The following is a 13659-nucleotide window of genomic DNA, read 5'->3' as shown; positions in this document are numbered from 1 at the left end:
GAGGATTTGGGAAAGAAGGGTTATAGTGGATTGTCCATCGGTGCGGTCAAGGATCGCGGACCTTCGAGTAGGAGTCGACCTAGACTTCGAACGAAATAAACGAACTAGTCTTTCATTTTACTTTCCGCTACTTACTCTACTTGTTTTTAAATACGAAAAGAAAAGTTTTAAAAAGCACGATATTCACCCCCCCCCCCCCTCCCCCTCTATCGCACTCATCCGATCTAATAGAAGGGGGGTTGAATAGCCCTGCACAAAATGAAAACAAATGAACCCTTCTCAGACTTATAAATTAATTAAACACTTGCATAATAATAGAACAAATAATAAACTAAAAATAAAGAGACTTTGAAATTTACTTGGTTACAACCGGGTAGGTTGTTAATCCAAGGAAATGAAACACACTAAATTCTCCTTCAGGCGGAGAAGCCTCTTTACAGCAATTTATGCACAGAAAGATGAAGCTAAACTTGAAAGGAAAGCGCATAAGTGTTGTTTCAATAATTGCTTGTTGTTTCTTAGCTTCTAGACCAATGTTGTATTTATAGCCTTGGTCGGGGTGTCTGGAAGCGTTCCAGGCGCCTGGAGTGGGATAGAATTCTATCCCTGACGCAACGGTCAACATACACATCAAAGTGGATAAAAATGAGGTCCGGGCCCTCTGCTCCGGTGCTGCTCGCCTCGGTCCGGGTCTTCCGCTCCGGCTCCGCTCGCTTGGGTGATTTCGACCATCCGGAATAGGGCTCACCCGAACCTAACTTTCAACCTTCTCGAGCAACCTTCCACTCCGGCTTCTCATACCTCGGAATCGTCACATGCTTCCTTCTCGTCCACCAACGTACTCTTCAACAGCTTCATCTCTCGGATGCACTGAGCCCGTCGACTCTCTCCCGTGCCGACCTCCTCGCTAGCTGTGTCTTTTACTCCCCGAGCAATCTTCCGCTCCAGCTTCTCGTCCCTCGGAAACATCGCACACTCCCTTCTCATCCACCAGTGTACTCTTTCGCAACACCTCGTCCCTCAGACGCACCGAGCTCGTCGGCTCTCTCCCGTGCCATCCTTCTCGCTAGTTGCGTCTTTTGCTCAACTTCTTGTACTCCTAAGTTCCTGCACACTTAAACACAGGGTTAAACACAACAGGACCTAACCTAACTTAGTTGATCACATCAAAACCACCTTGGGGTTCCAACACCCTTTTCTCTAGTGAAGACTTCGGCTACTGGAAGAGCCGAATGGAGTACCACCTCAAGATGCAAGTTGAAATGTGGATAATCATCTAAACTGGTCTTGAACTCCCACTCGATGGTGTTGGAAAGCCAGTATCATTCCAGAACTAGGACACAACCTTGATGAAGAAAATTGAGGCCGACGCTAGAGCAACATGCACTTTTCAATGTGGCTTAACTAAAGAAGAGCTAAACCGAGTCGACCCGTTCTCAAGTGCAAAAGAACTATGGGAGAAGTTGATCGAGCTGCACGAGGAAACTTCAGACACGAAGGTAAGCAAACATGATTTAATTTTAAATAAACTATATGACATAAAAATGTAGGAAGGTGAGTCGGCAAGCCAACTTCATGCGCGAATTCAGGACCTGCTGAACGACCTTCATCCAATTGGTCAGAAGGTGGAAAACCGTGATATAATCAGGTATGCACTCAATGTATTTCCAAGGAACACCTTGTGGGCATCCATGGTAGATGCTTATAAAGTATCCAAGGACCTCTCCTTATTATTTTCTGAATTCAAGCTTCACGAATAAACTAATACTACTTGGGTCGAGAAAGGTATTGCTTTGATTACAGTAATGAGCAGAATACGGGAATCAAAAGTAAAGCGTATAACTGAACCCGAGTCTGAAGGTGAACCGGACTCAGAAGATGACGACGACGAGATTACAGTCGAACTAGTCAACCTTGTACAAAAACTCTACTAAAAGAAGAAAGAATTCATCAAGAAAGACATCAAGAAAGTGATTAAGTCCAAGACGGTGCAATCAAATCCAAAAGTGAAGTCCGAAGTAACTTGTTATGACTGCAACAAGAAGGGACACATCAAAACCAACTGTCCAAACCAAAAAGAAACGAAGAAGCGAAGGAAGAAGAAAGCAATGCAGGCGACATGGGATAAGTCTTCTTCAGAAGACTTTGACGAAGAGTTCGAACAGACGAGCTTCCTCGCGCTTATGACCCAGGAACAAGTCGACGAATCTAAAATCAAGAGCGAGTTGGAAACAGAATCTGAGAGAAGTCACGGATTTGTATCTATTTCCGAAGGGCCTAACCCCACTATAAGAACTACTTAGATAGATAAATTGCATAACTTAGTTAACTATCTCATGCGTAAGTTAGCCAAATCCAACGTCTGAGTCAAGTCACTCCAAAAAGAGATAACAATCCTTAAGGAGGAGACTAAACTAAGTCCTTTGACTGGGCCAGTTTAAAATGGAAGTTCAACTCAAGTCCAACAACTTAAGGAAGAGAATTTCAATTTTAAAACTCAAGTTAAAGAACTTAAGGACACGTTGGAACGGTTCACCATGGGTTCCAAGAATCTTGAACTGATTATTAAAAAACAAAGAGTCATTTACAACCGATCTGGACTTGGATTTAAGGCTAAACAAAAATACAGATCTTACTTATCACTTGTAAATAGAACAAATAGAAAATTAGTCCAAGCATGGGTCCCCAAGTCAAACTTTATTAATCAAGTTAGACTTGGTTAATATTGGACCCCCAAGGATCAAATCCACTACCTTGATAGACCCTATCGAGGCTATGATCCACGGGGAGCTAAGAGAAAGATCATTTTTATTGATAGATAGATTTGTTTGATGCTTGCTTTACTACTTTCACTATACATGCTTAGACTAGGGTAGATAAGAACCTAAGCTTGATTCACACTTGACTAGTTAGACTGAGGAGTTTCAGAAAGGAAATTAAATATCCAATTTCTTTGAAAGGCTTTGTCTAGAAGTGGTGGATGATCTCATACCCAAGAAGACCTAGTGTCTCGCCACACCTTGGAAGCTAATCATTGAAATAAATATTTAATTGGCTAACTGTAAAACCTTAGTCTAACTCAATTGTAAATTAATCCTTAGATTGTAATCTAAATTGAAGATTAAATTAACCATCTTACAAAATTATTAAGGTTCCCTGATTGAAAATCTAGAAAAGGATGAGATGAACCTAGGTTTAAAGTAGTTAACCAAACCTAAATTAATTAAATTAAAGATAACTCAATTAAAATTCATAATTAATTACAAAAGTTTAATTATTTTCAAAATCTAATTAATTACAAAAGATTAATCAATTTCAAATTACAAAAGTTTAATTAATTTTTAAAATCTTAATCATTTTTAATTGTTAAGTATTTTCACATTATAATTAATTTCTAAAATATTAATCATTTTCAAATTATAATTAATCTTCAAAAGTTTAAATCTAATTAAACTTATATTTTAAAATTCAAAATTTAATATTTTTGAAATCCAAATTTAACTTAAATTATTTTTAAAATATACTTCAATATCATAAATATTTTTTTAAAGTTAAAGATAAAATCAACTTAACTTAACTCCATCTCACACAAACTCATAAGCTGAACATGCTTGATAACCTAGAAAGGGTGAGATGGAAAATTAAGAAAATAAAATATAACTTTTATGTTTATTTTACATGCTTGGACTCTAGGACCCTCAAATATTCTTGGCATTAATTAAGGGAGAGTGAAGGGAAGGTTAAGACATTAATTTTTATTTATTTTAAACGTATGTTTTAAAAGTTAAACTTTTCAAAATACTTCTAAAAGAGGAAGTTTAATTTTTTTAAAAAATATTTTTGAAAATAAAAATAAAATATTTTTGAAAAGATAATAACTAAGTATCTGATAAAGTATTTTAAAGTATTTTTCAAAGAAATCTTTTACTTAGCTAAGTTTTCTTTTAAATATTTTTTAAAGCTAAATGTTTATCAAAATCTTTTTAAAAGCTAAGCTTTTATGAATTTTTTTAAGCTAAGTACTTAACTATGTGTTTATCAATATCCTATTTAAGCTAAGTACTTATCTAAGCTTTTATCAAAATCTTTTTAAAGCTAAGTTTTTTTATCAAAATCTTTTTAAAGTTTTTTTATCAAAATATTTTTAAAGCTAAGTTTTTATCAAAATCTTTTTAAAGCCAAATTTTTATCAAAAATTAAAAAAAAAAAACTAAGTACTTGACAAAGTTGTTTTGAAAAAGCTAAGTATTTTCAAAGTATTTCTAATTTAGCTAAGTATTTTTCAAAGTAATTATTTTCAAAACTAAGTTTAGCTAAGTTTTTTTGTAAAAGCTGACTCACTTTCAACACTTAAAAATTAGCTAAGTTTTTTTTAAGTGTTACCCTTCAGGGGGAGCTTAAGGTTAACAGAGTAAAAACCTTTCCTCCCTAAATTATTTTTGATATATGGCAAAGGGGGAGAGAATGGTCAAAAGTTAAGGGGAGTGATAAATTAAGGAGGAGCTAATACTTAGTGAGAACATGCTATATATTTTTTTAAAAATATTTTTCATTAAACTGCTATATATTTACTTAACTTTTAAACCTGGTTGCTATAATCAAAAAGGGGGAGATTATTGGTGCAGGAAGCACCAGACGATCAAACTTGTGTTTTGATAATGACAAAGGATTCAAAAGTTAAGATGTCTTGTTATCTAATAAGGTTGATTGAGCTTGTAGGAAAGTCTTAAGTTGTCTTAGGCAAAATCCCTAGTGGATTCTAGGTAGGTGGAAAATCCTAGGGGGTGGTAACCCTAGGTCATAGGTGGTGGTAACCCTAGGTGATGAAAAGTCCTAGCTGCGGTTAGGCAGGTGGAAAATCCTAGGGGCGGTAACCCTAAGTCCTAGGTGGTGGTAACCCTAGGTGGAAAGTCTTGGCGGGTCGAGCGCTTAGGGCAAAATCCTAGAGTAGGGGACTCTAGGTTGAAATCCTAGTGGTCGCGGATCGAGTGGAAGTCTGGACGAGTCATGGAGCAGACACCCAGTATGAAGACTGGAAGCCTCGGACACTGAGCAAAAGTCCAGTCAGTCTGGAGGACCGGTTTGGCAACAGATAACTTCTCCTGAGAGAAGTAGGTGAGGACGTGTTCCCCGAAGAGAGAACAATAGGCATCAGTTCGACCTAGAGTTTCAACGAAACTCTAAGTCAGAACCGGACAATCAGAGGCTGCCAAATTTCATTTTAGATATATTGTTTTTGCCTGACTAACTTTATTTTACAGAAAATAAGGGGTTGGAAAAAGTTGGTTTGGGCACCCGAAGTTGGTCTAGGCGCCTGGACCTAGTACAAGCCCCCGGAGTTAGTCCAGGCACCCGGAACTCAAAAGTTATCGCCAAGTTGATGTGGAGCTTGCGAAGTGGCTGAGCCACGTGGTCCAGGCGCCCAGAGGAGTTTCGGGTGCCCGGAACAGCCTATAAAAGCAGCTTCGACCAAAGGCTTGAGTACAACACAAGGAACAACTTCCGCTTCTTCGAGCTACTCAGAAAATGCTTCTACGATACCCGAAAGCTCCGACGACGGTTCTACTGAAGATTTTCTTATACAAAGTTGTCGGTATTCTTTAAATTTCTAATTAATTGTAAAACTCTATTTGTAACCTTTCTGATTGATTAGTGATTGCCCATCGAAAGTGTTGGTACCGTTGGTGGCCGACTATCAGAGGGTTGAATAGCCCTGCACAATATAAAACCAAAATACCATTCTCGAACTTTAAAAGAACACTTGCATAAATTAAATAAAGAAAGTAATTAAAAAGAACGAGGCTCATAGATTTGACTTGGTTACAACTAGAGAAGTTGTTAATCCAAGGAATGGATCACACTAAGTATCTCCTTCAGGCGGAGAAGCCTCTTACAGCAGTGAAAGCACAGAAATGAGAAGGTAAACTAAAAGAAGAGTGCACAAGTGTTGTTACAGTGATTTCTTAATTGATTGAAAAACTTCTGGACCAAGGTTGTATTTATAGCATTGGTCGGGGCGCCTGGAGGGTTTCAAGAGCCTAGAAGGGAATAAAACTTTATCCCCTTCGCAATGGATCATGGTCAAACATCGTCTGGTCAAAGGTCGGGTTCCGGGCACTCGGAATCGCTCCGGGCACCCAGATTGGGTCCGGGCCCTCTGCTCCGGTGCTGCTCACCTCAGTCCGATTTTTCCGCTCTTGCTCCACTCGCTTGGGTGATTTCGGCCAACCGAAATAAGGCTTACCCGAACCCACTTTTTGGCCTTCTCGGGCAACCTTCCACTCCGGCTTCTCGTCCCTCGGAAACGCCGCGCGCTTCCTTCTCGTCCGCCCGTATACTCTTCCGTAGCACCTCGTCCCTCGCACTCACCGAGCCCGTCGGCTCTCTCCCGTGCCATCCTTCTCGGTAGCTGCGTCTTTTGCTCGACTTCTTGTGTTCCTAAGCTCTTGCACACTTAGACACAAGGTTAAAACACCACAGGACCTAACATAACTTGATTTATCACATTAAAACAACATTGGGGTTTCAACAGAAAGCACTCTCATGTGCGGACCTTGGAGTAGGAGTCGTCACAAGCTCCAAACCAAGTAAATTCTTGGTGTTTGCATTCTATCTTTATTTTTCACTGCATATTTACTCAAAACGAACGAATTAGCCACGAGTGCTATTCACCCCCTCTAGCGCTTTACGATCCTACAGAGGCTAGGTCGCGGGCGGCGTGGAGGAGTGGAGGAGTGGAGGAGGAGAGCTAGGTAGAGGGATGCGTGGGTTTTTGGCGGAGATGGAGGTTTTCGTGGAGGCTAGGTTATGGGAGGAGATGGAGGTTTTCAGGAGCGGAGGCTAGGTTTTGGCAAAGGTGTGGTTTTAGCGGACAGAGGAGACAACCATGCTTTGGTGGAGGCTTGGTTTTCATGGAGGTTTTCGCTAAGCAGAGGTTTTCGCTAAGCAGAGGTTTTCGCTAAGCAGAGGTTTTGGCAGAGAGATGGGGACGAAAATGTTTTGGTGGAGAGTTGGGGGTTTTCACGGGAGAGATTTTCATGGAGGTTAAGTTTTGGTAGAGATGGAGGTTTTCGTAGACAACACTTAGTATTGTAGATAATAATAAAAAATATTCATAGACAACACTTTTTAAAAAAGTATTGTCTTTGACTTTAAAAAAAAACCAATAGACAATGCTTATTTGAAAAAACGTTGTCTTTAATAAGAAATAAAAAAAATATAGACGACACGTTTTACTAAAAATATTGTAAAAAAAGATAACGTTTTTTTTTTAAAAAATGTTATCTTTTAAGTGTTGTGTAATTTCAATTTTCTTATAGTGAGAGACTACTCCATGGAGATAAAGATACAAGTCAAAGACATAAAGAGAAACATTCTACCACTCAAATCAAAGAGAAAAGATAGAGAATACTTAGTCATGGTGTCTATAGTCATCTTCAAATTGATCTCCAAGCTCCTTGATGGATGGATTCTTGACGGCTCCATGAAAAGTCTCTCTCCTAGGGCCTATCACTAGGAAACTCTTGATAGGGTCTCTTTTGAGAATCCCCTTAATGCCTTAAACAAGTGCACACTTGGTTCCTTTATAGCCTCTAAGGATACTAAAACTAACAAACTTTTCTAAAAAGTTGGAGGCATTTTCCTAAAATTCAATATTTCCATAAAAATAGGGGGTTGCTGCCACACTGTTCATGGTCATGTTGGGATGCATGGCCTGGTTGTGTCAGTTGCTGGACCTCCTCTCATCGAGCAACAATAGCAAGCACAATCTTGCTCCTGGCATGACCTGCCTGTGTTTAGCACTGGTGGTCCAAACTTTGCTCCATTGCTCGCCTAAATCCAAGGGTGATGTATGACTCTGTCAGGGGATACGACTAGACTATGCACCATGCTAGAATGCACTCTCCAAGGCTTCTTTTTGCTCTAGTTAAGCTTTGAATTCATGTCCTATCAATAAAAATGCATAAAGAGTAGTTTTTCAAACTAAAAGAGTAAAAACAATGCAACAATGATGTAAGTATGTAAAACATACTCATGTAATGAAACAAATGTATGTAAACAAATGGGCGTATAGCAACCCTAGAGGGAACCTGAACCATGTTAAACCCCTATGTTCGTGTGTGGTATTATTTTTATACTATTTCATTATTCCAAAATATTTAATCAACTTTAGTTGGTAATTATTACATTACAAATTGACTTAGTGTTGATTACATTGTAAATTATCTTTGGTGTTTATTCCGCTGCAAGTTTAGTTAGTGTTATTCAACTGTAAATATTTACTTAGTCTTTATTCCACTACAAGTAACTCTGATTACTTTATTTTGTATTATTTACTATCAATTTGAAAAAAATTATCAAATACGCTATTCACACTCCTCTATCATGGTTGTAATCCTACAAATTAGTATGAGAGCAAATTAAGTTATTGTTAATCTTTGTCTAGGTTGGATATTTGGAGATATATCCTACCGGGTACAATTAATAAAGTGAAACTAACTCACCCCACTCTAAATTCGATAGATCAAGAATTGTATTAAGTTATTTGGGCATGTCGTTTTGGAATAGCTTTGACAAAGGTACATGATTACATTAAGTAGAGCCCCTACATCTCGCAATAGCCTGAATGATAATTCTAAAAATAATCATTTGATTAATCCAAATCAAAGTTTAAATCTAACGTATGGTCGTAATTGCGTTTTAAGTTGGGTTAAACCCAAATTCTAAAATTCTTACAAAACCTAACTCAAATCTAACCCTAACCCTAACCCTAACCTAGCCAAAACCCATATGCAAACCCAACCTAAACCAAGCTTAATGCTAACCCTGACCTAATCCTAACCTAAACTCACCCATCAACACTTGTTTGCTATATTTGTGTTACTTATCCAAGATTTGTCAAAGTCTTGGAGAATTTTTCTGTCTTTATGGCTTTGCAGGAATGATAAAGTACCTCCTATACCTCCTATCTTTCTCTTTGACAACAATTTTACTATAGAAAAGAAAGGATTAAAAAAAAGTATTAATATATACTTTATCTGAATTCAATTATTGTATATTGAAAATAAGAAGCAAAAAAATTAAGAGCCACACAAAGAAACAAAGAGGAATGTATTAAAAAAAAGTATTTAATAGATGGTAAGATTGGAAGATAAAAGCTTGTATTTTTTTTAGTAAATAAACATAGAGGTACTATTTAGATTAGGGAGATAAGAGTTTGGGTACTTATATTTTTAGGTATTATCCAAATTCATTATTATTTAGATATTCATCATCCAAATTCCTTTAAATTTTGAATAGATGAGTAAAATAAATAGTTGTGTAATTTCAAACAACTAAACCTGAAGGAGAGCCCAATTATTAAACATAATTGAATATCAAAATCCGACTTAAACATGTCTGGTTAACATCTTCTTTTCTCTCACCAATATGAGTCACAGTGACATTTAAGTTTTGGCAATTTCAAGCATAGGGAACAGCCAAATCTTATCATCATTTTACATCTCCAAGAACAAACAATTTGATTGCTACATCTAACCACAAATAACCATTTGAGAATTGAGTGGGCCTTTACAGCTCTCTTTCCATTGGGAATGGGTGCATGGATGAAGCTTGCCCCTACTAGGCTTTCTTGAGCAGTGTAATATTAAAACTGTCCTCGCCCCAAGAAGTATTAATTAATCGTTCCAATTCATCCAATGCTGCTTTTAGAAGTTTCCCTCTTCCTGATACAAGACAACAAGCCAATCTGTGTTCGCCTACTTGTCCTTCTCAACTCAAAATACAAAAAACAAAAACAAAACGAAACAAAAATTGGAAATTCATGCCCACAATAATGCTGCAAGCTAGCGTTCCATGTGCAAATGATTACGAGCAGCCTTGGCACCTACAATTTGTCAAACGATAATTCTTGTTGGCCAGAATCTGACCAGTTAGAATTATCTATGCTCCAATTAAAATACATGCATATACATGCATGTAATTAATGTACACAGATGATATTACCAAAATACCCATGTGTACACTTGCATGTATTGATTCTAGCTGGCCAGATTCTGGCCATTTAACATTACCCTTTGTCAAAATGCATGGTGATGGAGTGGATGAGCCCAAGGTTGCTCGTAGTCATTTGGTAATTAATGTGTTGTCGCGCATCATTGAGATTCGATGCTACTTAGTTTCCCAATAACAATTTAATATATATATATATATTCTGATATTTATGGAAGCGATATGATCAGCTTAGTTGTCAATTAAATCCAACATGCAGGTGTGAGTTCATCTAGTTCTTATGATATTTAGTTTGAATTGAATATGCTCTGCACAGCTTTAATAACTCAGTTCTTTCTTCTGCAGCCAGCAAGTTCAGAATTAATTACTTTCCCTGACTCCTTCCAGTAGACAGCTGCTACTGTACTAACGAAACTAAACTAAATTACGGTCTTAAACAGTTTCTGAGTGGCGCCCAACCATTTCACATGAAAAACAAATATTCAGAAACTCTAATTTATTAGCCGCACCCAGTTGTCAGACAGCTTTTCCAGTGATCTCAAATGAACCCTTTTGATTCAGTTCTGCAGAAGAAGGTCATCATCGAGTTGTATGAAAACGTTGCATGGAATCAGCAACTTGATGGCAACCAACTGTGCAACTCTACAACTCATTAATAGGATTTGTTTCCTTTTCCAACAACATCAAAACTTCATATTTACGGGTCATACTGAAGGAGTTCAGATTTGGAAATCATGAGCCCCAACAGTATGAGTTGCCGGCAGCTGTTGTATCCAGATTATTTATAAACCACTCGCATTTCTTTCATAGAATTATTTAAAGAAATACATACGAACATCAATCATTTTTCACAAGCCTTGTGGATCGCTATTCCAAAGATTAGTAGTCGTTCATGTTTTACCACCTCAATGTTGACCCTGAGACGGATTGACGGGGGCACTGAGGACGAACGTATTCACCTTTTGCCACAATGATTAGATTAAATTAACGGATCCCAAAATGGATATAGTTCATATATATTTGATCAGAAAAACTTACAATTTGAGAGTTCCCTGAACCCCGAATACTGTACACTGGAAATACTTTAAAATGATCAACTCCACAGGATCTGGGAACTCAGAAAATAAAACAGGCCAGCAGGAGAGGAAAGACAGATGATCAGAGACAACGAGTTAGGAATCATATAGGGGAAAGGATCCCAATCTCTTCAATATTGATATTAAAGAAGAATTTAAGTGGTTTCACTTGATTCATGCTCCTTGATTTCCACGGCCCCAAATGAATTGGAGGAAGAGGAAGCAGGGGAAGCAGCGAGGGCAACAAGCAAGTCGGCAAAGGCCCCAAAGATGAACCCATGCGTCTTCTTCCGGTTGACCCTCAAGTACCAAATCAGCAACGCTTCGAGGCGCCTCCAGTCGCTGAGACCGTGCGCCGCCACCATCTCTTCCATGGATCGCCGGAAGTCGCAGTAAGGGTCCTCGGAGTCTACGGCCAGCGAAATGCCGCCCTCAAACGGCGGCGCCGTATCTTCGTCGTCGTCAACACCGCCGCTGCTCGGCTTCGAGTCCTCCAGGATCGAGCTGGTATCTCCGGACCGCCGGAAAGAGATCCGGTCGGCCGGACGCAGAGGCACGACCGCCAGCTCCTCCGACAGCGTCGAGAAGCTCTCCGGCGCCTCCGACGTGGATGAATGCGTGAAGCAGGACTCGGCAGAGTCGAAGTAGACTGAGTTGACGGTGCCGTAGACGGCGGCGTCGCGGAAGGACTCGGTCTTGGGCTGCTTGCAGGAGGGCCACGGCGACGGCGCGTGCCGGAGCTTGAGCAAGAGCGAGCCGAGGCTCAGCCTCTTGCCCATGAATTCTGAAGGATGAGAAGAAGCGGAAAATCCGCGTAACTACTAACAAGAAGGCGAGGTCGAGGCCTGCATTAATGGCGGCCGATAACAGTACGTGAGAGGGCAGGGGAGCTTCTTCTGGTTTGCGGTGCTTTAATTATGCCTTCAAAAATCAAATCAAATCAAAACGGACCGGTAAACCAAGAACCGACCGGTCTGTCATGGCGTCGGTTGAATTTTTTTTTTATTGAATCGAATTGTTAGGTCTGATTGGCTGGCTAGTCATGAGGGCATTAAATACGCGGCATGGAATGGGATTCATGGCAGCGTGTCACGTGGGCACGTTCACTCGTCTGAGTTCGTCCTTAAATTGTATAAAAAGAGATAAATAACATAATTAAATAATTAAAAAATGGGAGGAGTTTTTCATGTGCTCATGGAAAATTGATCTAGGGTTCAGCTGAGAGGAGAGATGGTATTCGATTCTAATAATAGTTGTTGTATATCTATTAAAAAGATTAGCTTTCAGTGATCTGGGATTGTTAGAGCAGATCATGGTGGTACAATTTGACCGTAGGTAGAATGATGATATTCGGCAAAGTCGAGATCAGAATTTGGACACTACAAATTTATCTCACAGTGCTTACAAAATATGACAATTATCATTCATGATTTCTAGCACATCATAACAACATTATAAATCACAAGTGTAAAATGCGTCCTAAAGCACTCAATGTATGTGCGCGTATTTGATCTGTGATACACACTGTGTCCTTGCTGGATCTTAGCATGGTTGAGTTTAGCCAACCAAATCCCAATCGCGTAAAATAAAATGTAAAAAAGGTTTAATATCCTTTGAGATAATTTTATGTCTCATTTGATAACGAATTTTATTTGGGGTTCACTTGAATAATTAATTTCTCATTCGTTGAAATTGATTTAGAGAAATTAAATATTTTAAAATTATCTACTGGAAATGTAAATTTTAATTTTCCGATCAAAATTTTATTTTCATTAGATGACGCCAACTAAAATTATTTTTCGAAATTTATTGATTCAAAAATAAATTTTCAATAATCTTTTACTTGAATGAAAATTAATACATTCATTCATGTATACTTGTTAGAGCCGTTAATTTGGGTTGGGCCCATCGAGTTGGCCCGTCCCGCCAAACAATTTAAGTGGGTTGGATTGGAATTTTATCAACCCAAGTCCACCGTAGGCCGACTCGCCTAGGCCCGCCCCGCCCCGCCACGGGTTGGCTCGTCTGACAGCTCTAATACTTGTATTAAAAGGACTTCAATTCACCCGACCTCCCATGCAAAGGGTTACTATATAGGACGAAAGTCCCTCATAATTTACCTTCCTTCCAGATTACATAACATAATTTTGTAAAAACCCTCAGTGTGAGAGCCATAATCCTCCATGGGCTGGCACAGTTAACACTTGCATGAGGTGTTGTTGTAATAGGTCATGAGGTTGATTCCCAGAGAGTGAAATGCATCGCGGATCACTTGATCTCATGCAAAGGGCCACTATGTTAAGCAAAACCCTCTGTAATTTACCTCTCTTCTAGATCATATGAGATTGTCCTGAAGGGACTTCCAAGGTAAGGATTATCATTTTTTGCTGCAACTAAAGAGACTTCACTCAATTGAAAGATTATTGCATCAGAAGAGATAATTTATGCTTTTGAATCTTTAGTAATATAATCCTGAATTTACTAGACTGTTTAATGAACATAATATCTTGAACTACTTAATCATTCATGTAAACCAAGATAATGGTACCTATAGAATAATCTTTCTCACATC

The 13659-nt window shown here is 38.7% G+C and overlaps 1 protein-coding gene across 1 annotated transcript; it reads right to left on the bottom strand.

Annotated features, from left to right (window-relative positions):
• Window positions 1–11011: 11011 nt before the first annotated feature.
• Window positions 11012–11966, bottom strand: LOC122053615 (transcription repressor OFP13-like). The gene has a single exon (XM_042615631.1). It carries the CDS (start codon window positions 11864–11866, stop codon window positions 11243–11245), a length of 624 nt encoding a protein of 207 aa, XP_042471565.1. The 5' UTR covers window positions 11867–11966; the 3' UTR covers window positions 11012–11242.
• Between the last annotated feature and the right edge of the window lie 1693 nt (window positions 11967–13659).

Source organism: Zingiber officinale, chromosome 3A (genome assembly GCF_018446385.1).
Source record: "Zingiber officinale cultivar Zhangliang chromosome 3A, Zo_v1.1, whole genome shotgun sequence".
NCBI lineage: Eukaryota > Viridiplantae > Streptophyta > Magnoliopsida > Zingiberales > Zingiberaceae > Zingiber > Zingiber officinale.
Note: the sequence above shows the minus strand (reverse complement) of the source record. Positions and strands in the feature narration are given on the sequence as shown.